Raw genomic sequence first — 26,243 nt, forward strand, 5'->3', positions numbered from 1 at the left:
AGGTCCCTCCTGCAGGCTCGAGTCCCCCACACAGTGGGGACATTTTGTTCCATCCCCGTGGTCCCATGTGGTCACCTGGTGACCTCAGGGAAGATCCAGGCTTGTCAGACCTGGGGACCGCTGTTTCCTCTGATGCCCTCGTTGTTTGGGGAGGACCCTGAAGCCAGGGGGGGGAAGAAGACAGGCGTGGATTCCTGGCAAGCTGGCATGAGAACGGCTGGTTTTCTGGTGCTTAGAAGTCTAGTGTTTGTAGAGACCTCGGTTCTGCAGAGCACATATTCCCAGGAATGGAGCCAGAGGGGGCTTAGTGTGGAGAGCCTTCCTGTGGTAGGAGGTGGGACACACTCGGCAGAAATCCATGTACCAGATCCTCACACTGAAGGCAGGGTTGTGTCTCCACAGTTTTGGGCTCCCACTCCGGTGGCAGAGGCTGCATACCCGTAGCGCTGGAAACAAGCTTGCATAATCAGTACTCACTCCCTGCCCTCTCCAGCTCCCTTTCCCATCACCTATGGCTCCCCTCTTCAGATGAGCCATGGTGGGTGAAGAGGCAGTGGGTGGGGGGTGGGGCCGCCTGGGAGGTGGTCCTGCCGAGCCTCCAGCAGGGCACCACCAGGGGGCGTGCGCCTCCGCCCCTCCGCGCACTTGGCTTACAGGTGCAGTCCCGGAACCTGGCAGAGCAGCCTCGCCCTCCGCAGGTCGCCTGTCTCACTGTCCAGACGTCCTGTGCAGGATCTCAGTGCAGAGATTCGTGGCAACTAGTCTCCATCCCCCTGGGGCCGCTGCAGGGTTTCTCGTTCTGGCCCCCACAGCTCCCAGGTAAGTGAGGGGCACCCCGCCTCCTTTTCTCTTACTGCCCTCTCTGAACTTCCTGTGACTGTTCCCACCTGAAATGGACTCTGAAGCTCCTGGCACCCCGGCAAGTGGTCACATTGCTTTGAGGATTTACAAGAGTGCAGCAGCACGCGTTGAGGGCTGGGAGATGTCTCTGCTGCGTGGCTCCTTGAAAATTGACGGTGAAGGAATTTGTGGTCACTGAGGAAGAAACCCTCCAGTTGCTTGCAAGTAAAGAAACATGGTCTGATCCCTTCGTGGGGTTTGGTGTCCAGTTAGGATGTGCATGTTGCCTTGTACCCCTGAGAGTTTCCAGGGCTCCTTCCTTCCTCCTTGCTTTCTTCCTCCCCAACCCTTTGGGAAGCCCATGTAGGAGGGTCCCGGCGGTGACCCCAGGAAGCAGGAACAGGCTCATTTCTGCAGCACCAGGCATGGCCATGCTGCTACCACCTCCCACCTTAAGAGACAAACACTTTCAGGACTACTGTCGGCTCCTGGCACAGAACAGTTTCAACTAAAGCCTTGATCGGTGCCCCTTTCTGTCTTTTTCACCTGCTGGGGGAGAGCCAGGGGCAAGCTCGCCTCTGGTTCCTGCGGGGAAGCCTCTCTGCCCCTCCCAGTGCCTCTCCTAATTCTCATTTACCTGCCAGAGCTATATAAATGTGGACAGGGAGGGAGAAGCCCAGAGCAGTCCAACTGGCTTCTGGTCTTGACCCGGCCCCAGCTCTGTCCACTCTCCCTTTGCTGAAGTGGTGTCCTCTGCCTCACCCTGAAGCCCCTCCACTGGCAGCGCCAGGCCACACGGCTGGTTGGTTGGTAGCAGAGCTGGGTTTCGAAACCACGTGCGTCTTGATTCACAGCGTATCTATCACCTTTATAAGAATCTCCAGTAAGTCAGGGAGACCAGGGTTCCAGACTTGACCAAGAATGAAGTAGACAGTTCTGAACCTGAGATCTAGGACATAGGGGACTCCAGTGTGTGTGCCTGTGTGTGTGTGTGTGTGTGAGAGAGAGAGAGAGAGAGAGAGAGGGAGTAGGTGGGCAGAGGGAAATGGAGGAGTGGGAGGAGAGGTGACTGGGAAAAGTGTCTCCATGTCAAAAGATTCTTTGTGAAATCCAATGGCATCTAGTAGAAAGGGCATAAGTGTACCAGAGAGCCTGCAAGTTGGCCCCCGAATCAGTAAGACTCACTAAAGATGACGGCCAGGAACAACCTGAAGACCCTATGTCAGACAGCCTGGAGGCTGGCCAGCTGCTCACACCCTGTGTGTTCTTAAGTCGTCCTGCCCGAACACTGGCCACACTCGTTTCATTTCAGCTTGTGTGCTCCCCTCACCATGTGGCTGTCCATGGTGGCCCTCGTGGGCCTCTACTATCTCCTGCGCTGGTACTGGGAGAGGCAGGTGGTGAGCCACCTCCAGGACAAGTACGTCTTCATCACGGGCTGCGACTCGGGCTTCGGGAACCTGCTGGCCAGGCAGCTGGACCTGCGAGGCTTGAGGGTGCTGGCCGCGTGTCTGACGGAGGAGGGGGCCCAGCAGCTGAGAGGCCAGACGTCAGACAGGCTGGAGACGGTGATCCTGGACGTCACCAAGACAGAGAGCATCTCTGCGGCCGCCCAGTGGGTGAAGGAGCGTGTGGGGGACAGAGGTACGGCCCAGATTCCTGTTTGTGTCTCTTTGTTTCTTCTCTCTGTGCAAGGGAGACCTCTCTGTGCAAGGGAAGATACCCTAGATGTTTTGATTTTCAAAGCCTCAAGCTCTGGAGTTTCCTAAGGAGAAGGCCTGGAGTGCCAAGGTCTGAGCCCAGGGTTAGACAAGCCCAGGCCAAGTTTAGGACCAATAGTCTGGAGGAGGCGTTGGGCCCTCAAGGCTTGTGGTGGGGCAGCATGGGGCTGGGCCAAGCTCCACCCAGGCTCCTGATCTCAGCAGGTGCACAGTTTCTTGATGGGGCCTTCACACCCAGCCCTCTGTAGGGCTTTAAGATCAGCCCCACTTGACTTATGAGGACACTGAGGCTCAGGGAGCTGGAGGGACTTTTAGTCAAATATGGGTGAGGGGGTCCTGTTCTTTCTCCTCCATTATGCTGCCTGCCCTTTTCAGGAAAGAGGACATCACTGATGTCTTTTTTTGTGATTAAAAGTATAAAACACACTCGTAGAAAACGTAGAAGAGGATAAAGATAAAAGGACATTTCCCAAAGCCCAGTTTCCAGAGTCAGTCACTCTCTACATTATTACGTATCCTCTGATCAACATTTTCATCATCAAATCTTTTCCAAACGTTATATTCAATGTCTGTATATCCAAGTATGCTGAGAGACCACCATTCACTGAAGCCATCCTATATCGTTGTCTCCTGACGTTTGTTTTCCACTTTTGCTGGTATAAACCACATCTCAGGGAAGATTTCTATAATAAAGCTTTGTTTCCATTCTCAGGAATGTTAAGTAAAATACAATAATTGGATCAGAGAGCATGCATTTCTTTAAGGCCAGGGAAGGTTTCTGAGCAGGGGAGGGATGAGTTTTGCAGGGGGCCTTCTTCCCTTTCCAGTATTCCCAGGGCCAAACCCTGTCCCTCCCTTCCCCCCCCCCCCCACCTCTCCCTACCACCAGCCCCTTGTCACTGAGGACCAGAACCTGCTGACTTGAGGACTATTTCAAATCCTTTGTTGTATCTTTTCTCCCCATCTCTTCGGGGGAGCTTTCCTGAAGGCTGAGTGGGCTGGGGACCTAGGAGGAGGGGACTAGAGTGAACTTTTGGGAGGGTGAAGGAGAGGGTGACACTTCTTGGGGCTAAGGATGCAGTCTGCACTAGTGTGTGGCATGAGGCCTCGTCACCTCCTCCCCGAAGCCTGCCCGGACGTCCACTGCAGGGTGAGCTTTGGCATTGCCCACAGCACAGAGGCCGGGCTTGGCTTCCCGAGCAGGCGCCCCCTGGGAGTCGGCACAGGTTGCTGCAAAGCCTGCCCCGTGGGGCCCAGCACAGGCCTGGTCTCTAGATTACCCTGATGTGGGAATTTCATGTCTGTCTTTCCCAACGGAGTGTGGGCAGTCCGTTTTCATGTTTTTTCTCCCTTTCATTTATTTTTAAATTTTCTCTTTCCTTTTTCTTCTCCAGTTTCCCCTTCATTTTTGTCACTTAACCATCCCTGTCTACCTCTCGCTGTCTCTTTTCTGTGAGAGTTGTGAACACTATGCTCTTATCTGGAACTCTGGGCACGCTCTTCGCAAAAATGGGCTTATTGCCTCCTGCACGCCAGGCACCTAGGAGCAGCAAGATGAGAAGGAGCAGTCCTTCTAGCTCAGTGAGCATCCAGTAGCTCAGTGTGCGGGCAGACCCTGGCCCCCCGTAGCCACCTTGTCCCTAGTTCCTTTCCTGCGCTCTTTTCCTTTATACCATGTAGGCATTGTTGTTGGTTTTGTAAAAAAGTGGGTTGGAAGGTGACTTGGACCACAACTGTGTCTCACTCATGCACACAGACAATGTTGCTCTCTCCCTACCCTGTGCCCAGGACTCTGGGGCCTGGTGAATAATGCTGGCATCTCTGTGCCCACGGCACCCAATGAGTGGCTGACCAAGCATGACTTCATGAAGATACTTGACGTGAACCTGTTGGGGTTGTTGGAGGTGACGCTGAGCCTGCTGTCCCTAGTGAGGAAGGCGAGGGGCCGCGTGGTCAATGTCTCCAGCATCATGGGCCGGCTGTCCCTTTTTGGTGGGGGCTACTGCATCTCCAAGTATGGCGTCGAGGCCTTCTCGGACTCCCTCAGGTATTGAACTGGGACAGAGGCCCTCCCTCAGTCCGCCTGCGTCTATACTTCTGGGGGAGATTTTTCTAGGGGGTTCATTTCCTCACAGCCTCAGAGGCTCTTCCTTCCAGATGCCTCTCTCTTGCTTTGTGCCAGACATTCATTGGGAAGCACCATCCTATGTTCTGGGTGTTGGAATAGGCCCCAGGCATATAGAACTGGTTTCACCCATCGCTGCCCTGGGGGAGGGCCCACAGTAGGGAAGTGTCTGAGGCAGCACTGGACCTGAGATCATTTGGCTACAGAGCTCATGTCCATAATTCCTATAATATTCAGCTTCAGGGGGCCCTTCACGTGGGGGTCCAGCATTTGACTCCATTCAATAGTTACTTCTCGGCATTTCTGTGAGTATACAACATAAGTGTCTGACCTAAAAATTCTGACAGCTGAGGGGCGCCTGGGTGGCTCAGTAGGTTAAGTGTCTGCCTTCAGCTCAGGTCATGATCTCAGGGTCCTGGGATGGAGTCCCATGTCGGGCTCCCTGCTCAATGAGAAGTCTGCTTCTCCCTCTCCTTCTGCCCCTCCCCACTCCTCGTGCTCTCTCTCTCTCTCAAATAAATAAATAAAATCTTTAAAAAAAAAAGTCTGACAGCTGAGAAAGGGACAAGTGAGACACAAATGTCGTGACCATCTCTCATGATGGTTGTGACCAAGCCAGTTAGCCATGGTGGTGGGGGTGGCCAGCAGAATGAGGGGAGCGTCCTGGAGAAGGGCCTGAGCTGAGGATTGAAGAAATGAACTTGGCAACCTGGCAAAGTTGAGTGGGAAGGCCTCCTGCGGGAGGGAACCACTCAAGCCCAAGCCCAAGCCCAAGCCCAAGGTGAGTCATGGCCTATGCGGCATAGTCCTCTAGGCTACCGGACAAGGCCTGGCTGGACAGGGGTCATGCTGGGCAGGTGGGCATGGGCGGGCAGTGGAGATGGGGTGGGGGTAGGGGGTGGGGGACCGGACAGGCTGCAAACCTTCATGCTGTTGGCAACAGGACCCCGTGGAAGGGGTTTACTCAGGGGAACTTTGTCAAATCAACCTCTGGGGAGCCCACGAGCTGCAGGGCAGAAGTTGGCTCTGGGTATGAGGCAGGAGGTAAAATGGGCAAAGTCTGGAGATGGATTGGATGTGAGGAGAAATAGGAGGAGATGGCGCGTGAGGGGGGCCCTGCAGCAGGCTAGGCAGGATGTGGGCTCAGCAGCGCGCGGACCATACTGGGAAACACACGCACATTATACATGGACTATTCCTCATCACTATTTTCTCCCCCTGGCCGCTGCTCTTGGAACCTTCCCAAGCTTTTGAGTTGATCCTACCCCAATCCCGAGTTAGGTTTATATCAAGTTTGTTTGTTTGTCATGTTTGTCCCCGAAGCCTCCCACGTCCTTGCCCCTCTGCCTGTCTGCCTTGCAGGAGGGAGCTCTCCTACTTTGGAGTGAAGGTAGCTATGATTGAGCCTGGTTACTTCAACACTGATGTCACCAACCCTGAGAAGATTTCTAGGGCTACCCAAGAGGCATGGGACCGGCTCAGCCCGGAGGTGAAGGAGCTCTATGGGGAGAAGTTCCTGGCATCTGGTGAGTGAGCTGTGGGCTGGAGAGAAGGAAGCAAACCTTTGTGTGGCCGCCCTGGGCCCATCTCTAGCGCCTCCTACAGACCCAGGCCCCTCCTGCAGTCTCGGAGTCCCCCACACAGTGGGGACATTTTGTTCCATCCCCGTGGTCCCATGTGGTCACCTGGTGACCTCAGGGAAGATCCAGGCTTGTCAGACCTGGGGACCGCTGTTTCCTCTGATGCCCTCGTTGTTTGGGGAGGACCCTGAAGCCAGAGGGGGAAGAAGACAGGCGTGGATTCCTGGCAAGCTGGCATGAGAATGGCTGGTTTTCTGGTGCTTAGAAGTCTAGTGTTTGTAGAGACCTCGGTTCTGCAGAGCACATATTCCCAGGAATGGAGCCAGAGGGGGCTTAGTGTGGAGAGCCTTCCTGTGGTAGGAGGTGGGACACACTCCGGTGAAATCCATGGATTCCCCCTGGAGATGACCTGGGAGCGGTGGAGAGGTGGGGTGCTTTTAGAAACTCTTCTCTTCAGTTGATCCCAAAGCAAGATTGGAGTGTGAGACTATGTCATTCCTTTTGGACAGTCAAGAAATCAGTTGAAAAGCTGAAGCCAACATGTTGCAACAATCTGTACTTGGTGACGAACTGCATGGAACATGCCCTGACAGCCTGCCACCCCCGCACCCGATACTCCCCAGGCTGGGATGCTAAGCTCTTCTACATCCCCATGAGCTACATGCCCACCTTGCTGGTGGACGCCATGATCTACTGGAGTTCTCCGAGACCCGATAAGGCTCTGTAACCCAAGCCTGGGGTGCATGGTAGGAGGGAGTTGTGTCCTATGTGAGGGTGGGGATGCCTCAGGGGGGAGAGAGAGGTGGAAAGAGGGGGATCTCATGTCACCAAGGACACCCATCTCACCTTCCTCCCCACCTCCTCCTCAGGCTTTCCTGGGATATGCCTCAGGATTCTGGAGATATCAGGAGGAAAGAACCAAGTTTCATGGCTGAGGAACAGGGACCCAATAGCACACACACATGCCCTGTTCCTTGAATGGCTTCTAAAGGCTCTGAGCTTTTTTGGCACTCCTGCCACCTTGAGGAATCCATACTCTTGGCAGAGTGTCAGCAGCAGGGAGGTCTCAGCCCCCACCTGCTCTACCTCTGTCCCCCTACTCAGGGTGTCCCCCTCCCACAGGATGGACATAGCCTGGGGGAGTTAATGCCCCTCTCCACTGAAGATACCTAATGCCAGAACAGATGTGAATGGGGACGACCAGCCAGACCCATTAGCCTGAGGAGCCAACTCACAGACCTTGGTTAAAAGGACATGTCTATAATCAGACACAGAGGACACAGAAACCAGCTACTGGGGCGCCTGGGTGGCTCAATCGGTTAAGCGTCTGCCTTCAGCTCAGGTCATGATCTCAGGGTCCTGGGATCAAGCCCCTGTGTCGGGCTCCCTGCTCAGTGGGCAGTCTGATTCTCCCTCTCCCTCTGTGCCTCCCCCCTACTTGTGTGCTCTCTGTGTCAAATAAATAAAACCTAAAAAAAGAAAGAAAGAAAGAAAAACCAGTTGTTGAGTTGTCTTGAAACCTTGAAGTCCATTGATTATTTCTGCCTCAAAATAAAAGTTGGAAAGTTTACTTAGGTCTGGTGGTTGGAACCGTGGCCTTGGGGAGCAGTGGGGTGTGAGTCCATGAGAGGAGTCGTCAGGTGCCTTCACAGAGATCAAGGGAGCAATGGGATAACCTGGGTGGGATTTCAAGAGGGGAGTGAGATCACCCCCTTCCTTCCACAGAAGTGGGGGCTAATGTTTCCTTTCCAGGATTTATCAAGCAATGTGGGGTCACAGGAAACCCAAGGATGGACAGACAGGAGAAGTTGCAGGCCCTAGTCCTTTCCCAGGGACATCAAGCCTGCCCCCTCAGCAGCAACCTCTCTGCAGCCCTCTGTTCTCCCCTCCTCTAGATTTATGTCCCCAACTGCGGCCATCCCCAACTTCCCCAGCCCAGATCCCCCTTCCCACATCCTCCAGTGGAGGAAAGTAAGAGTCATTTCTGGACCCCAGTCTTCTGTCCTCTGCTAACCTTTGTTGAGCACCTACTGTGTGCCAGGCAGGAATTCCCTTAATTGCCCAGTGCTTCCTGAGACCGTGACTCTCTATGTCTCCACTATTCTGATGATGTTCTGAGCATGGACTGAACAGAGGAAGCATTTGCAGAGAGTGATGCAGATTCCTGGGCTGAGGACCCACTGCGAGCTGCCTCATCAGGTATCTTAGTTTTCTTCCCTCACTTTCAAACCGAGGCTATGGAGCCTTTAGGGGGATCTGATACTGTAGAATGACACCAATGTTCTTGGTGAAAACAACGAGGTCAGATGTTGCTGTGTCATTCATTCTCACCCATGTAGTAGGTGCTGGAAATGGCCTGGAGGAGTTGATGGCCCCTCTCTGCTGAAGATATTGGTGAATAGAGGTGTGGATGGTGTTCAACCACCAGCCCAACCCTTCAGCCTCAGGTACTCAGCAGGGAGACTTGTCATCTGAGAGTGGGGCATTTCTAGCCCTAGGAAAAGAGCCCTTCTCTGTGGTTCCCATTCCCCACTGCATAACCTGCTTTTTGTAGCTGTTGGGAGTTTGAACCCAGGGGAACACTGCCTTGACCATCAGTCAGCAGAGAGGCCCATGAAATGGTGAGTCAGGCCCAGTCCTGTGTTGGGGTAGTTCCAAGTGATCCTTTTCTAAATCCAGAGACAACCCCTGGATGTCACCTGTCTTCTCAAGGACTGGGATACTCCTGGGACTGCTCAGCACTTGAGTGACATTGTCTGACTTCCCCTAGACAAGATTTCCCTATTCACTTACCCAGGAGGCAGAGTTTGGACATACCTCCCAGACTGAGTGTAGGTGTTGTGCCTTGGGCTGGGTGGGCCGTAGGTAAGGTTTGCCTCCGCCACTCCCCACCTCTCTCTCACACAAGGTTTGGATCTGCACCCCAGGGGTGTGCCCATGATCTGACCTCTCACTCCCACCACCCTTGTCAGAGAATGGCCAAGCTCTCTGGTCTTTCCTGAGGCAACACCTGCGTTATTTGATTCTGAAGCTTACCAACCTTGGTAGATAGTGGAACATAGAGATGCATCCTTGTCTCTTCACCTTAGGAAATCTGTGGCTTCATTTCTATCAGACCCTTTGGACAGGGAAGGTGTGGGTGGCTGGCCCGCAGTCCCTCAGGATGAGCTGGTGACCAGGCTCATCTTGGGGAATGGTGTCTCTAGAGGTTTATTCCAAGAGCCACCATAGACCCCAACATCCTTCTGTCCCTGCATCTGAGGGTCCTAGGTATGGCTCCTCTGTCTCATCTCTTTACTTCTTTTGCTTTACCAGCTTCCCTCCTAACTTCTCTGAGTTCTTTGCCCCATTTCCTGGAATCTCTCCCTCCTCTCCACGTCCTGACTCTGAGAATTTTCCAAGTCTCTGACTCTAGTCTTTTGCTTTTCCCATATGTCATCCCTTCTCAGAACCAAGATTTGGCCCCAGGCCCTTCCTGCAGCTGCCCAGGGAACTCATGACCAGTCCTCATCATCTGGCTGGCCCTCATCTCAGTAACGTTCATATCACAACTCTCTATCTCTTGCCTTCCTTCCCTATGCCCAAAGCGTCCTCACCCCTGACTTCTCTTGCCACTTGTGGTTCTACCTGTTATCAGCCCCATACGCTAGAATCCCCTTGACTGGCGCATGCAGGAAGATGGCAGGCTTGGAGTCCTGAGAGCCGTGGGTCACCCTGCTCTCCTCCCATCTGTGTTGTAGCTCCCGAGATCATGGGGCAGTGGCGCGTTCGTTCACAGGCCGGCCTAGGCAGCGGCGCCACCAAGCAGGCTGTGGGCCCAGGTCGTGCTCAGCCTCCAGGACCCGGCGCACTGGGGACGGCACCTGGCCCGAGCGGGAGAAGGCAGGAGAGCTCGCGGGGTGCGAGGCGAGGGACCGCCAGCTGGGCAGCATGAGTCAGCAGTGGTCTGTATGTGTCCATGAGAAAAGCTCTCAAAGTGAAGAGACCTCGTTTTGATGTATCTCTGGTTTATTTAACTCGAAAATTTATGGATCTTGTCAGATCTGCTCCTGGGGGTATTCTCGACTTAAACAAGGTTGCCACAAAACTGGGAGTGCGGAAATGAAGAGTGTATGACATCACCAATGTCTTAGATGGAATCGATCTGGTTGAAAAAAAGTCTAAGAACCATATTCGATGGATAGGATCTGATCTTAGCAATTTTGGAGCAGTGCCCCAACAGAAGAAGCTGCAGGAGGAACTTTCTGACTTATCAGCAATGGAAGATACTTTGGATGAGTTGGATTGTGCTCAGCAGTTGTTTGAGTTAACAGATGACAAAGAAAATAAAAGCTATCCTTTAACTCTGTCCTTTTTTTAAAAATGTTTTATTTAAATTCAATTTAATTGACTTATACTGTATCATTAGTTTCAGAGGTAGAATTTAGTGATTCATCGGTTGCATACAACACCCAGTGCTCATTATATCAAGTGCCTCCTTAATGCCCATCCCCCAATTTCCCCATTCCCCCTACCCACTTCCTCTCCAGCAACCCTCTTTGTTAACTCTGTCCTTTTCTTTAAAAAATTTCTCCTTCCAAAGCAGGTTATTTTAAATAGTAGGGTCAGCTTGGGGATTTAATTAATATATTCAAAATACAAAATCAGACCTTTAGAAGTTTTAAAAGCAAGTAAAGGTTTAATCGTGTAACCTCAGACGTACACAAATAATTGCCTTTTGCTCGTTTGTTTGCTGTTTGTTCAAGTTAAATGCTGCCTCGTGACCATATACCAACATCCATGTTTGCATTTAAAATAAAAATAGTGCCCCCTCCAAAAAAAGAATCCCTTTGACTCCTGGTCTCCCCTACCTCTGTACATCCAATTAGCCACTGTGTCAGTTGACTTCATAATCCCTTCCTCCCACTGTTACACACCCCCTCCAGGCTTCTCAGCTCACCAGATTACCTAGTGTGTGCCTAGTCGTAGAGGTGGAAGGAAATGCCCACTGGGGTGCCCTGCCCGGGGGGAGCTGATATGTCTTCTGTCCTTAACTTTGTGCATTTGCCTGGTCACTGAGTGAAGAGAGCTCGGCCTGCCTGGAGTACAGTGGGGCTCTTCGTTGGTATCACCTCCCAAGGACCCAGGCCTGGAGCCTCTCCTCTCTCCATTTTCAGAAACAGCCTCCCTGCAGGAGGGCCCTGCTGTCTCTGGCCTCAGGACCTTGGAGGCACATCTACCCTCGGGGAGACCCTTTGTTTTTCTTCATCTCTCATAATGGAGATTCACCTAAGGGCAGAGAATTCCAAAGAGCTAGTAACCTGAAACACTTCTTTTGGGGTTGGGGGGCGGGGCACAAAACCAATTTTGTTTGTTTTACTTTAATGAATGTGTCTTAATTTTTTCCCCTGAAAATAAAAATTCAGTTTATTGACATGTCGGCTCTCATGACAAATGATTTTGATCCCCGGGCCAGAGGTGGGAATTTCCAGGGAGGCTCTCTGGGCTGAGTCCTTTCTCACCTGCACTGCTCAGACCACACAAGATGAGCCACCTCTCAGCATCGACATCACCAACAAGGTCTTTCCCATCCTTGGCAGCTTCACCCATCAGGGCTGGCGGAGAGCAAGAGGCAGCCACCAGGACTGTCTGAGATCACAAAGCTTCAGGTTGGACTTGAATTTCTTGCATCTAGGCTAATTGGTGTGTTGATGTATCCACCTATAGAAATTATAAAGTGGCTCACCCAGGAGCCCTGGGTCTGTTGCCAGCGGTGGAACAGAGGAGAGCGCTTCTCAGTGGGTTCCAACAGACTGCCAGGTGGGGCTCAGAGGACCAGCCTCTCCCACTGTCTCCTGAGCCCAATCTTCTTGGCCATCACCTTCCCCCTGCTCTATGGCGGCTATCACCGATCTCTCCTTTATGTATCGCTGGTTCAAGAACTGCAATCTGGTCCGCAACCTCTCAGACAAGTACGTCTTCATCACGGGCTGTGACTCGGGCTTCGGGAACCTGCTGGCCAGGCAACTGGTTGATCGGGGCATGCGGGTGCTGGCTGCTTGCTTCACTGAGGAGGGGGCTCAGAAGCTTCGGCAGGATACCTCTTATCGGCTGCAGACCACCCTGTTGGATGTCACCAAGACTGAGAGCATACAGGCAGCGACCCAGTGGGTGAGGGACCAAGTGGGAGAGCAAGGTGGGGCAAATTGCATTCTTTGGCTTTCTCAGTGTCTCCTTCTCTCTTTCTCCCCCAGGCATCTGACAGTGATCAGGAACACTGTTGTTCAGATGCGGTGGGAGAGGTGATGGAGAGAAGGGGGCTGGGGCTCTGGCTCAGTGGGATTGGAAGCCATTGCGTGGTTTGGTCTATTCACATGAAGGCGTGATTTCCCAAGGAAGTTTTCTCTGCCAGAAACTCAGAGGGGTGGGGGGAGACTGCCATAGGATGCGGGAGAAGGAAGATGTGTTCTGTATGTACAAAACCTCTAAAGATGGAGTTGCCTCTCTGGGACTTGGGTAGTCCTAACCATCAACTCCTATAGAAATGTAAGCACATTTCTTATTGGGATCGGGCTGGGGGGAGGGGAAAGGGAACACGAGGTTGGACTCCCTGAGTGGGGATGTTTGCTCTCCTTGACTGTGTCAGGCTAGAAGGCAGGGGAGAGAGAGATCTGTCCTCTTCCTCACATCATGGAGGATATTGGGTTGACCTCAGGTTAAGTGCTGACATCAGAGTGACCACTCCTTTTGGGAAAAGAGACTGTGTGCTGACTGGGCTGGGCTGCCCAGGAAGCTTCCTGCATGCAGGGCATGGGCACAGGAACAGGAGGAACGGGATGGTTCTGTTGTGGAACAGCAGGCTGAGGGAAGTCCTGACTCCTAAGGGGACTAGTCTGGGGGCCCCACAACAGGTGGGGGCCAGACAGCCCTGGGGCCCAGGAGGAGCCAAACAGTAACGCCCTGCTTTATTTCTCTCCTTAGCATTTACCACTATCCAATATACAATATGTTTTACTTATTTTTCTTATTTATTGTCTGTTTTCCCTTGCTAGAATAAAGCTTCCAGGGCGGGGCCGGGGCGGGGAGGGGCTTTTTGTCTCTTTTCCTTATATATCCTTAGTACCCAGGCCGTGTCTGGCATCTAGTAAGGTGCTCAGTAAATTTTTGTTGAATGAACTAATTGATGAATAATTCAGTGAGAGTCAGTCTCTCTTCAATAGGCTGCCTTGCCCAGTGCCCTACATTCAGCCTTGAGCCACTTGTGTTCATGAGTCACTGGATGTATTAGGTTCCCGTTCCTGCTGTAATAAATTAAAGCAGTAACTTAGTGGCTTAAAACAACACAAATTTAGGGGTGCTTGGATGGTTCAGTCAGTTAAGCGTCTGCCTTTGGCTCAGGTCGTGATCCCGGGGCCCTAGACAGCCCTCCTAGATCAAGCCCCCCAGTCGGGCTCCCTGCTCAACAAGGAGCCTGCTTCTCCCTCTGCCTCTCCCTCCCGCTGCTCATGCTTGCTCTCTCTCTCTCAAATAAATAAATAAAATCTTTAAAAAAAAATAAAACAACACAAATTTATTATCTTATAGTTCTGGAGGTCAGAAGTCCAAAATGGGTCTCACTGAGCTAAAATCAAGGTGTCAACAGAGCTGTGTTGTTTCTGGAGGCTCTAGGGGACAATCCCTTTTATTGCCTCTCCCAGTTTCTAGAGGTTTCCTGCATTTCTTAGCTCATGACCCGGTTCCTCCATCTTCAAGACCAACAAGGTAGGGCCAAGTCCTTTTCACACTGCTGTCTCTCTGGTTCTGTCTTCTGCCTTCTTCTACCACTTAAAAAACCGCTATGAGGGCGCCTGGGTGGCTCAGTTGGTTAAGCGACTGCCTTCGGCTCAGGTCATGATCCTGGAGTCCCGGGATCGAGTCCCGCATCGGGCTCCCTGCTCGGCAGGGAGTCTGCTTCTCCCTCTGACCCTCCTCCCTCTCATTCTCTCTCTCTCTCAAATAAATAAATAAAATCTTTAAAAAAAAAACACGCTATGATTATATTGGGCTCACCAGGCTAGTCCAGGGTAATCTTCCCATTTTAGGGTCAGCTGATTAACAATTTGAATTCCATCTGCTATCTTAATTCCTTTTTCCCACGTAACCCACCGTGTTCACAGGTTCTGGGGATTAGTATGGGGCCATCTTTAGGGGGCCATTATTCTGCCTACCGCATTGGGCAACATCCTTGGTCTAAGAAGCACTGGGAAGGTGGGGGGCAGGGTTCCTGGCATGCTTTCTTGTTGCCCCTGAGAGACTCTGGACATGACAGGTTGGCACGGCCTTAAAGCTATTCACACTGCTCTGACGGTTCTCTAGTTGCTCTGTGCAGGAAAAAAAAATGAAGGTAGTCCTGGTTTGCCAGCAGGCAGAGCTGTTTGCCAGGGTGATCACAGGTCGTGGCGAGTGTGTGTCCCTTCTCCACAGACAGAGACCACTTGAGTTTTATAGTCTTTGGGTGTCAGGAGCCTCATTTCCTCCTCTGGAAGACAATAGAGTCTCCTCTGGCTGGGAAGGTTCGAGTCCTGCCAGCCAGCTGGTCTCTGGGGTCTCTCTAGTTGGAGGAAGGCAGAAAGGTATGGTGGGGGCATGGCCTGTGTGTGGACCCCAGACCTAGGAGGAGGGGTGGACCAAGAGTGGTGTTTACACCCAGACCTGCCATCGGAAGAGAGTGGAATTGTGCTGGGAGGAGTATCTTGTGGCTGCAGGGGTCAAGGTGAGCTGGTGGGATGAGGGGAGCGGAAGGGAAGGGAAGGAGCCAGGACAGTGGGGTTTATGGAGTCTTTGAATGAAAGAGCTGGAAAGTGTCCTTAGGTATCATTTCGAGACAGAACATGTTTTTAGCATCAAACATCCTCCTCCAAGTGGAATTTCACTTGGAAGCGCAACATGTAAAACAAATGAAAGTCAAGCCTCCCCTGCATCTTCCTCCCTGAGCGGGTGCTGGGGTTCAGCCTGAAAGAGTCTCAGGATTGCAAACCACAGGCTGGAAGCAACTGTTCTGTCCAGTTGATGAAAGACCTAAGTCTCAGAGATAGGAAATGACTTGTCCAAAGCTGGATGTAGAACTAGAATTGAACTAGAGGCTAGAACTTGAGGCTCTTCAAGCATGGGCCCCTGCAGAGCTGAATGACAATACTTGGCATTATTTCTCTCCATTTATACCAACTCAAATTAAATATCTGAAAGAGAGCCCCTATTACATTTTTTTCAGGATTGCTTTACTTAAATGTGTTACATATTTACTTATGGATATCATTAAAGTCCTCTCTGGTTTGTGAGCTCCTTGAGGGATAAGTCTCTGTCTTGTTCATTTTATGTCTCTAGCACCTTCCTCTGTAACTGACAGAGAATAGATAGTGGATGGATGAATGGATGAACGTGCGAATGAATGGACTGAGTTTGGTAATGTGCAAAATGGAGTTGGTTTCTTACACTTAGGTGAATAGAGAGGGGGACGCATGAGAGATGAAGGACTTCAACCATTATTTCATTGGTATGAAAATGATATCTCTTCTCCCAGAGCTAACAGCTTAGGTGCTATTAGCTAAGGCCTGGGTTGTAGCTGGTACAGGGTCCCAGCTAGCTCAGTGACAGACTTAGTGAGTCAGAAAAGGGCCCCTTTAGGAAAACTAATTAGTAAAAGGCATATCTTCCTCTGGGCCGTCATAGCTCCCCGCCTCCCGCCACCAGCCGGGCCATCTTGTGCCTTGGCAGCCCTGGGCTGGTGGGTGGTGGACTCTGACACTTTTCCAGAGATGCTAATGATTTCTGTGTGGTTCCCTCTCCCTCCATCACACCCCTAGGCCTCTGGGCCCTGGTGAACAATGCTGGTGTAGGCCTGCCCAGTGGACCCAATGAATGGCTGACGAAGGAGGACTTCATGAAGGTGATCAATGTGAACCTGGTGGGACTGATTGAAGTGACCCTCCATATGCTGCCCCTGGTCAAAAAAGCTCGGGGCAGGGTCGTCAACATGTCCAGCTCTGGTGGTCGTGTGGCTGTCATCGGTGGTGGCTACTGCGTCTCCAAGTTTGGTGTCGAGGCCTTCTCTGACAGCATCAGGTGACTGGGTCCCCGTGCCAAACCGCTCTGGGTGGGAGTCCTGCGGGTTTCACCTCAGGAAGAGAGGGCTAGGGAGGACGGCATGTGGGCAGGGGCGTTCCAGAGGCGGGGAGCTAACACAGCAGCAGGAAGAAGGCTAGTCCTTGGGGGCCTTCCCCAAGGACCAGGAGAAGAAGGGTGGCGATAGGAGGCTGTCTTCCTGCCTTCCCTTGAGCTGTCCCAAAGTGAGCGAAACTGTGTTTGGGCTTACGGGAGTAAGAGGGAGAGTCTCTCAAGCAGACAGAGAAGTCTGGGGGCAGACATGCCCATGGGAGACCCTCAGAGGAGGATTCAGGCCTTGCCCTGAATCTTTGCCACTCTCTTTGTTGTTGGGTGTGGGGCTGAGTGAAAGGAACCTGGTAGGAGGCAGGCTTTGGTCTAGATTCTCTGGTGACTTCTTTCCTGCTGGGTTTGCCTAATGCAAATTGCTTGGGAAAGGGCTGAGGCCCTTCTTTGCATGAAGGCGGTGCCAATCTGCTACAGGCCTTGGGGAGCACCTCTAGGTCCCTGGGGAGATAAGCTCCTGTAGGGGGGTCAGAAGTGACTCTCCCTGATGCTGCTTCGTCATCTCGGGGCCCCAGACTGAGTCTTTCTTCTTTCCCAGGCGTGAGCTCCACTACTTTGGGGTGAAAGTCAGCATCATTGAGCCGGGGAACTATCGAACATCCATCCTGGGCAAGGAGAGCACGGTGTCCCGCATGCGAAGGCTGTGGGAGCGGCTGCCTCAGGAGACCCGGGACAGCTATGGGGAGGAGTACTTCTGCAACTGTGAGTTCTCTGGGAGGGAGAGGGGCTCTCTGAGAGGAACAGCGAGATCTTGGGGATCACTGACTCGTTTTCATTGCAGAGATAATGGGATGGAGGCTCAGAGGGGTTATGGACCCAAGGCCACACAACTAGTGGCAGGGCTGGGATCTGAGAATAGAGACCAAGGGGGCAACTGCTCAGAGTGGCAGAATGACAGCCTTTGTGGGGAGAGGAGTGTTAGGGGAGATGCTGCCCACTCCTGGCACCTGGCATACATTATTCTGTAGGCAAACAGGTGAAGATGTACTGACATGAGTACAGAGAAGTTATTTGGAGCACAGCTGCTTCACTGCAGTAGGAAACAAACAGGGGGTTCATTGGAGTTGGGGGTGAAGGGTACTTAAACTACGCTGTCCTGCCCTCATCAACTGCTCACCAGGGTCTTGCCCAGAGGAGGTGAATTCCTTGTCTTCCTAGACCATCCCCGAAGTTGGGCCAGCTATTGTTCTTCTGTTTTTCAAGTTTCAATCCCTTATTGACAAGTCTGACTCTCAGGCACCATTTCCTCCAGAGCTCTTATGGCTCTCATCGAAGTAGGGGTCCTAGTGACCTGCCAGAGTCCTGGGGCAAAGGTGCACATCAGGGCCCCATAAGTGTACCATGTGGCTTGTCTCCTATTTGTGTGCTGAGCTTCGGCAGACTTGGACCACTCAGATGTCTTGCACCCATCCTCATATCCTCATACCTGTGCACACGACGTGAACAGAATAGCCCCTCACATTTGTTAGAGCCTTACAACATACCTGTCTGTGCCTTAGATCATTTGACGCCCCACAGTGGCCTCATGACCAAGGCAAGAGCCTTTTTTTAAAAAAAAGTATCGGGGCACCTGGGTGGCTCAGTCATTAAGCGTCTGCCTTCAGCTCAGGTATGATCCCGGGGTCCTGGGATCAAGCCCTGCATCAGGCTCCCTGCTCAGCAAGGAGCCTGCTTCTCCCTCTCCCACTCCCCCTGCTTGTGTTCCCTCTCTCGCTGTGTCTCTCTCTGTCAAATAAATAAATAAAATCCTTTTTTTAAAGGTCTTATTTATTTATTTATTTCAGAGAGAGAGAGAGTGTGTGTGTGCACATGCAAGCATGGGGGGCAGGGGCAGAGGGAGACGCAGACACCCCGCTGGGCAGGGAGCTCCATCCCAGGATTCCAAGATCATGATCATGACGTGAGCCGAAGGCAGATGCTTAACCGACTGAGCCACCTAGGTGCCCCTGTTACTATTTTTTAATAACATCTTTTTTTTCTTGCATGCTTTTGTAGAAAATTTGAGAACTCTAGGACCTATCTAGGAGAAAAAAAGAGCCTCCAGTGACTAGGAATCCCACCAACCAGATAGTATTTTTACTTATTTTCTTCCCATTTTCCCCATGCACTTATATACACTTGTTTTCTATTATGTCTTCCCCACTGTCTACCCTGCTATTATTCATCTTTATTATTCTCCAGAGCAGGTATTATTATCCTCATTTCACAGATGATGGAAGTTTAAGCTCAAAGTCACACAACTAATAAGTGGCAGAACTGGGCACAGTTCTTCTAATTGCTAATTCAACACCAATTGTTGAATTCGGGAAGAGAAATAAGATTATTTACAGGGTGTTTGCCTAAGGGACAACCTGGAGGGTGTGGTAGATCTGCCTGAAATGTTGGATCAGGGATCTGATGGAAAGGGAGTTTGGATAGAATTCAGAAGAAACCATCTCTTACGAAGAGTAACAGAGCCTTTGACTTTACTTCCCTCTTGTACCTTCAAACAGATACTGACAAGTTAAAAAACATAATGCAATTGGCAGAGCCAAGGATCAGCGAGGTCACCAACAGCATGGAGCATGCCATTGTTTCCCGGAGCCCCCGAATCCGTTATAACCCTGGCCTGGATGCCAAACTCCTCTACATTCCATTGGCTAAGTTGCCCACCCCTGTGACAGATTTCATCCTGAGCCGGTACCTTCCAAAGCCAGCAGACAGTGTCTGAGCTGGGGAAGTCTAGGGTGGTCAGTGGAGTGTGGAGGAGGGAGGGGGGTGGGAAAAGAGACTGTAGGGTCACAAGAGGTGGTATCAGACATTCTGGGGGACACTTTGCTTGGCTGACACCCACTGCCAGAGAATTTATGGATAACTTCTAGCAGAAGACAAGTGCCTCTTCCCACTCACTGAGGACTCACAGAAACCTGAAGTGGCCTTTGCAGGTGCAAAGACCTACAGCATGGCCCCAAGAACATCTGTCACTCATTCAGGATATGGCTTTTTCTGGACCTGGAAATGTCAATGGGAGGAAACCGAGCTTCTGCTGAACCATGAGCCTCTCTCAGTGATCACTACCACTGGGAAATACTGCAGGATAATCGGGCCCACAGAAGCATCTCAACCACTTTCCTACTGGGTCTCTAAATATGCATTAACCTCGTTCCCACAACCCATTATTTGAAATATGTAGTAGAGCAGACAGGGAGTGCAAGATTATATCAGGTAAAAGTTTATGATATTTTCTTTCTACATAAATCCCTTTGTTCATAGGTGATTGGGATCCACATAAAATAACATTCATTTATTTCATCACCATTGATTAATCTTTTTCAAATATTTATTGAGTGTCTACAACATACCGGGCACTATGTAAGTACTGGAAGGATATAAAGATGATTAAATCATGGTCTTGGGTTTTTTTTATTGTTTATTTTGTGGTTCTGTTTCTTAGCATAATATCTAGTAGCAGAGATAGGACAAACAGTGATACAAGAAACAGAAAGCAGAAAATCACATTTTTAGAGCTAGGTGGAACCCAGAGGTCATCCAATCCAGTAGTTCCCAAACTGTACATTGTAATCGCCTGGTTAATTAAAAACATAGATTCCTGGCCTCAATGTTAGATTATCTGATTCAGTGGCTTGAGATGGGGCCCAGAAATCTGTGCTTGTAACAAGGTGATGAGTCCGATGTCTGTGGGTGCTTGAGAACCACTGATAGCTCCACAGTAGTACTGAGCTCTCAGAGGGGTAAGTGACCTGCCCAAGGCCTCCCAGCGTGATGGCCAAGACAAAACTCAGGTGTTCAGATTCCCAGAGTTAATAGTTATAGAGAATACATTTTTGACATTTGTAACATTGTCAAATAAGCCATGAAACTAAATTAAAAAAAAAAAAAACCTTAAATTTCTAAGTCATGTGAAGTTCTATTGAAAAGACTTTTTTTTTTTTTGATCTTGAGGAATGGTTATGTAATAAAGGTCAAATGTGAATTTTTAAAATTAAGATGTCTTTATTTGTATCTCTTCAACATCCGACTGAACTTGAAAATAGCCAAAATGAACACTTAATTACCTCTGCAAAGACCCCTTTTCCAAATAAGGTCACATTCACAGGTTCCAGGAATTAGGATGTAGACATATCTTTTGGGGGGCTACTGTACAACCCACTAAGTCTGTTATTTGCAGCGCTTTTATTCCTGACACCAAATTGTGTATCAGGTAGGATGCATTGAATAGCAAGTGACAGAAAAGCCAATCACATTGGCTTTAACAATAAAGAAAGAGGACAGGACTCAATGGCTGAATAATGGCATCGAGGCTGCAGGTTCTTTCTACTTTGCTCTGCCATCTAGTTTTGGCTTTATCCCACTTATCTTTATTGTTTCTTCCTCCAACCTTCATATTTTTAGAGAAATTACTGGAATTGGGGAAAGAAACAAAAGGGAATGTGACTTGTGGGTGCACATAGTGTCTCAGAGAAGCAGGCCCTTTTCCCCAAGACAAGGAGATTCACTCTGGCTGATAAGAGAAGAGAATGAGGTTTGGCTCTTCCAGAGGAGGAAGGACCATTCACTTTGTGGAAGCACCTAGGGGAGGTGGCAAGACTCAAAAGAGTGCCAGCTGCATTGTGTGTTTAGGTAGATGAGACCCTGGGTGACTTCATATAAGACACCTGTGTCCCACCATAGCAGGAAGCCAGTAGAGATTCACCAGATATAAAGAGCATGTAGACTGGAATGGCAGACATTGAAGAGGTAACCTGTGCAGATAGAAGACTTGATTTTTTGCCCTAAGGGCTATCCCCCTATCACCACCCTATCATTAACAGTTAAGGTGTTTGTTTGCTTTTTTTAAATTTGTGGACGGAGATTCAAATCTGCTCCAGTATTACAGTTTAGTTTCTTTCATATTAGGATTATAACTTTTCTTGTATAGCTTTTGTACTTTCCTGAAGTTTTAAATTGCCTTTTCTTATTCACTTACTCAGCCTCTTAATCAAATTATGTCCACACGTTTTTTTGTTTTGTTTTGTTTTGATTTCAAGCAGGGAAGTAATATGATCTGATTTAAATTTTGAAAAGGGGCTCTGCGGAGACTGAAATGAGGGAGCAATGGTGGAAGCAAGGGACCATTGCATAATCCAAGCAAGAAATAATGGAACTTTAGGTTAAAGTGGTGGTAGTGGGGATGATGAGAGTGGATGAAATCAGTATGTAATTTGGAGACAGAACCATTGAAGGATTTTAACCAGTTACTCTGTCAAAAAAAGACTTTATTGTGCTCCTACTATGTGCCAGGTGTAGTTCTAGATGCTGGAGTTAGAGTAGTAGACAAGACTCCTCCAAGCAGTTTATATTCTGATGGGGTGGAGGTGTTGGGCAATAGACAAACAAAAAAAAAATTAATGAAATAATTTTATATACTGATAAATGCCATTAAGCAGAGAAAATTTAGTAATGTAATAGAAGACCAGGGAGGTTGTTTACCTTTTTTTTCTAAACCAATGTTATTGAGGTAAAATTTATATTAAACAAAATGCATCTTTTAACTATAAAGTTTGATGAGTTTTGACTTATAAATATACCTGTGCAACCATCATTAGTCAAGATATAGGACATTTCTCTCATCCCAAAAAGCTACCTGGTGCATCTTTGCAGTTGATCTTCCCTCTTTTCAATAACATTGGTTTCTGCCCAGGTTCCAGACAACCACTGATGTGCTTGGTGTCTCTACAGATCTGTTTTGAGGCTACTTATTTTTTTTTCATTTCTTTTTTAAAAATTTTTATTTATATTCATTTTAGTTAACATATGCTGTATTATTAGTTTTAGGGGTAGAATTTAGTGATTCATCAGTTGCATATAACACCCAGTGCTCATTACATCAAGTGTCCTCCTGAATAATGCCCATCACCATGGTGCCTGGGTGGCTCAGTTGGTTAAGCGTCTGCCTTCAGCTCAGGTTGTGATCTTGGAGTCCTCGGATGGAGGACTCCCTGCTCAGGCGGGAGTCTGCTTCTCCCTCTCCCTCTTCTCCTCCCCCAGCTCATGTTTTCTCTCTTGCTCATTCTCCTTCTCAAATAAATAAATTAAATCTTAAAAAAAAAATAATGTCCATCACCCAGTTACCGCATCCCCCACCCACCCCCCTCCCCTCAATTTCCTTCCTATAGTTAAGAGTCTCTTATGGTGTGCCTCCCTCTGTTTTTATATTTTATTTTTCTTTCCCTTCCTGTATGTTCATCTGTTTTGTTTCTTAAATTCCACATACGAGTGAAATCTTATTGTATTTGTCTTTCTCTGACTTCTTTCTCTTTTTTTTTGAGAGAGAGAGTATGAGAGAGAGAGCACGAGAGGGGGGAGGGTCAGAGAGAGATGCAGACTCTGTGCTGAGCAGGGAGCCCAATGTGAGGCTCGATCCTGGGACTCCAGTATCATGACCTGAGCCAAAGGCAGATGCTCAACCAACTGAGCCACCCAGGCTCCCCTTCTCTGGCTTATTTCACTTAGCATAATATCCTCTAGTTCCATTCACATCATTGCAAATGGTAAGATTTATTTTTTTTTAAGATTTTATTTATTTATTTGAGAGGGGGGGAGGCATGAGAGAGAGAGCACAAGCAGGAAGAGGGGCAGAGGGAAAAACAGACTTCCTGCTGAGCAGGGAATCCTATTCAGGGCTCTATCCCAGGACCCCGGCATCATGATCTGAACTGAAGGGAGACACTTAACTGACTGAGCCACTGCAAATGGCAAAAATTTTTTTTTTTTTTAGAATAACAAAAAATATTTTACTAAAACATAAGATTTACAGAAGTTTCCAGACAAGCCATACAAAATAGTCACAAGCTTTTTCTTGAAGGAAGGATTCTACACTTGACAACAAAGTCACAATGTTATTAGTGAGGGCTGTGATGTTTGTTTAATGTTCCCATTTTGGTTCAAACAATCAAGTTTGTCCATCTACAGCATCTAAATAAAGTTAGACTTGGCTAGAGAGCATATTCTAAAGAACGGGTTAGCTGCTTTTAACCAATTCAATTAGATCACCATAAAAAGGGGGAAAGGAGCCCACAAAATTAAAATAAAACTACCTCTCCCCCTCAAAAAAAGAAATAAAGAAAAACACACACACCTCTGCAGCTAACCCTGACAACTACCTTCATTCACAGTGCTTTATACTCAAACCATGATGGGGGAAATGAATAAAAGCAGAGAAGGGCCACTGCTTTTAAACGTTTCACAACAATCCAGATGTACGTCTAGCTTCTGCTCATGCTTTACAACAGTGAATCAGGACAAGACATAGATTTGCTAATGTGCATTTAATCACCAAAGGACTGAAGATGTCTGGGCTTTTATTCTATGATGTTTCTAAGACTGTGTCCATTAAATGCAAACAAAAAAGCAAGAAGTCTTGGCAGAACAGAAGTGTTGCACAATTGATGATCAGATCGATTTTAAATATTATTCATGGCATATAGCATAGTCCATGCTCTAGCTGTTTCTATGGCTTGGGCTTCGTTGGTCTTCCACTGCTCCGCTACATCATTTGCTAATGGATCATCTGGATTGGGAGCACTTAAAAAGGCCTGGATCCATAGCAGAACTGTGTGGATCTGCAGTGCTGGGGACCACTTATCTTTCAAAATATCTAAACATATTCTTCCCAACTTGTCTACGTTAGGATGATAAATTTTGGTCATGAAACATACTTTAGGGGTTGCCATCGGGTATTCTTCTGGTAGGAAAAGTTCGGGGGAATCCTGGGGGCCAGCAATGACCACATGAAAATAACGGGCGTTGCTCTCATCTGGTTCTGCTTTACTGCCAGGAACTGGTTCTGCCAGCAAATGCTGGGTTTCCTTGATAATCCTGTGGGGAAGCCCGGCCATCTTGTCAGATCCCGAGTTCGGCCTCTGGTCTCCACTCTGGCTCTGCTCGCCTCACACACGAGTGGAAGTCCAGGGCTCCACTTCCGGGGGACCAAGATTTCATTTTTTTTTTGATGGCTGAGTAATATTCCATTGTGTATATATACACCACATCTTATTTATCCATTCATCTGTTGATGGACATCTAGGCTCTTTCTATATTTTGGCTATTGTGGACATTGCTGCTATAAACATTGGGGTGCAGGTGCCCCTCCAAATCACTATTTTTGTGTCCTTTGGATAAATACCCGGTAGTGCAATTGCTGGGTCGTGGGGCAGCTCTATTTTTAACTTTGTGAGGAACCTCCATACTGTTTTCCACAGTGACTGCACCAGTTGGCATTCCCACCAACCGTGTAAGAGGGTTCCCCTTGAAGCTACTTATTTTTAAAGAAGATCACTTTTGCTGCCATTGAGGAATTAGTTGGAATGAACCTGGTTGGAGGGATACAGGAGGAGCAAGAGTAGAGATGATGAGAGAAATGTACCAATAAAATAATAGAAATAGAAATAATTAGCATTTATCAGACATTACTCAGTCCCAAGGACTGTTTTAAGTGTTCAGTGTTTTAATTTTAATGTAATCTCTATAACAAGCCCTGTGAGGTTGCCCCTATTTTATAGAGGAGGAAACTAAGGTTCGGAGAGGTTAAGTCATTTGCACAAGATTACATAGCTAATAAGTGGCAGTCAAGATTCCAGCCCCCACACAAAAGCACACACTTACATAGTGCTTCCTACCTGCCAGGCACTGTTGTAAGCACTTTAATCTTCACTAGAACCTTCATAGGTATTATTCCAGCTTTAATGAGGAGGAAACTAGAGGCCCAGAGAGAATAATTACATACCCTATAAGCAACTGGCAGAGCAGGTCCTTCTAGTTCTAAAATCCTATCTTTGAATGTGTCATTGCTTGTTTCCTCCCAGGGAACATCTCTGTACACACACATTTGCAGCAGGGTTTTCTAGCCAGCAGTTGTGATGTGGCTTGCTTCTATTCCCATGGGCCTTCAGAAACCTCTCCTAACCAGCCTTGCTTGGGCCTCTCTTCCAGCTCTTTCCCTCTGAAGGCTGAGGGGCCTCTGTCATCCATAGGCCTCCTCTTCTATGGGAGGTGCCTGCTTTTCCCCTGAGGCTTGGCAAGCTCTCTGATCTCCAGTGAACCTCAACCCAGAAACTGGGGGAGAGGGGAGGAGAGAGAGCAATCTGGAGCATCATGGGGCGGGCTGGTCACTGAACTATAGCCTGGCCAGACCATTTGAGACATTTTGAACAACAAAAGTGTAAATACTGCATCTGGACCAGAACAAATGGATACAGAGAATTCTAATGCCAAAACTTGGAATAACAAACAAAATGTTCCTTTGGGAATGTCTGACAGAGGAGCAGGAAGTATAAAGATTTTTTAAATTGTTTGTGTGTGTGTTTTTGTTTTAATAGTCAGGGACAAGTTTCAACCAGGATATGAAAATGAACTGGAAGCAAACAACTTCAAAGGCAGAATTGAGACTCTCCTTAGAAATCTTGTGTAATCCACTATCTTGTGTAATTTTAAGAGGCTTTCAAAATAAGGACAGAAATGCCAACTCTTCTAAGTTTGCCAGGAAAGGAGAAGTCTGAATTTCTCCTTCTACTGAAGAATGAGGAGCGCCTTCCCCCTGCCGCCTCCCCCCTCCCCCCGCCCCGGGGCGGGGGGTTCTACCATCTTCTGCACCAGTACCAGGAAAGGCAGGTGATGGGTTGGCCACCTCCAAGACAATAATGACGTAATTACGATGTGTGACTCGGGCTTAGGGAACCTGCTGGCCAGGCAGCTGGACCTGCAAGGCTTGAGGGTGCTGGCCACGCGTCAGAAGGAGAAGGCCTAGCAGCTGAG

At 49.1% G+C, this 26,243-nt stretch overlaps 3 protein-coding genes across 5 annotated transcripts; 2 read left to right on the forward strand and 1 right to left on the reverse strand.

Moving 5' to 3' along the window:
• The first annotated feature begins 656 nt into the window (after positions 1-656).
• On the forward strand, positions 657-7,645 carry LOC110577834 (retinol dehydrogenase 16). 3 transcript variants are annotated; one of them, XM_021687271.1, is made up of 6 exons: positions 657-819; positions 2,153-2,484; positions 4,350-4,608; positions 6,049-6,212; positions 6,776-7,012; positions 7,136-7,625. In XM_021687271.1, the coding sequence occupies exons 2-5, from the start codon at positions 2,172-2,174 to the stop codon at positions 6,991-6,993; spliced, it is 954 nt and encodes a 317-aa protein (XP_021542946.1). In that variant the 5' UTR covers positions 657-819; positions 2,153-2,171; the 3' UTR covers positions 6,994-7,012; positions 7,136-7,625. The 3 variants fall into 3 exon arrangements, with proteins under 3 accessions (XP_021542946.1, XP_021542947.1, XP_021542945.1); XM_021687272.1 differs by having other exon boundaries at positions 7,389-7,625; XM_021687270.1 differs by having other exon boundaries at positions 6,776-7,645.
• Positions 7,646-12,019: 4,374 nt separating this feature from the next.
• On the forward strand, positions 12,020-20,437 carry SDR9C7 (short chain dehydrogenase/reductase family 9C member 7). Its single transcript, XM_021687268.2, has 4 exons — positions 12,020-12,441; positions 16,088-16,346; positions 16,990-17,153; positions 18,944-20,437. Exons 1-4 carry the CDS (start codon positions 12,141-12,143, stop codon positions 19,159-19,161), a joined length of 942 nt encoding a protein of 313 aa, XP_021542943.1. The 5' UTR covers positions 12,020-12,140; the 3' UTR covers positions 19,162-20,437.
• A 3,456-nt stretch (positions 20,438-23,893) lies between these two features.
• Positions 23,894-24,328, reverse strand: LOC110577833 (ubiquitin-conjugating enzyme E2 N-like). The gene has a single exon (XM_021687269.2). The coding sequence runs from the start codon at positions 24,326-24,328 to the stop codon at positions 23,894-23,896; it is 435 nt and encodes a 144-aa protein (XP_021542944.1).
• Positions 24,329-26,243: the final 1,915 nt, after the last annotated feature.

The sequence above is a fragment of the Neomonachus schauinslandi genome, chromosome 5, assembly GCF_002201575.2.
Source record: "Neomonachus schauinslandi chromosome 5, ASM220157v2, whole genome shotgun sequence".
Classification (NCBI taxonomy): Eukaryota; Metazoa; Chordata; class Mammalia; order Carnivora; family Phocidae; genus Neomonachus; species Neomonachus schauinslandi.

Bases quoted from the DNA above. Each gene is read 5' to 3' on its own strand.
- SDR9C7 (XM_021687268.2), top strand. From the start codon at position 12,141: ATGGCGGCTATCACCGATCTCTCCTTTATGTATCGCTGGTTCAAGAAC. The intron at 12,442-16,087 runs GTGGGGCAAATT...TCACACCCCTAG, and splicing joins GGACCAAGTGGGAGAGCAAG to GCCTCTGGGCCCTGGTGAAC. The intron at 17,154-18,943 runs GTGAGTTCTCTG...ACCTTCAAACAG, and splicing joins GGAGGAGTACTTCTGCAACT to ATACTGACAAGTTAAAAAAC.
- LOC110577833 (XM_021687269.2), bottom strand. From the start codon at position 24,328: ATGGCCGGGCTTCCCCACAGGATTATCAAGGAAACCCAGCATTTGCTG.
- LOC110577834 (XM_021687270.1), top strand. From the start codon at position 2,172: ATGTGGCTGTCCATGGTGGCCCTCGTGGGCCTCTACTATCTCCTGCGC. The intron at 2,485-4,349 runs GTACGGCCCAGA...CCCTGTGCCCAG, and splicing joins GGAGCGTGTGGGGGACAGAG to GACTCTGGGGCCTGGTGAAT. The intron at 4,609-6,048 runs GTATTGAACTGG...TCTGCCTTGCAG, and splicing joins GCCTTCTCGGACTCCCTCAG to GAGGGAGCTCTCCTACTTTG.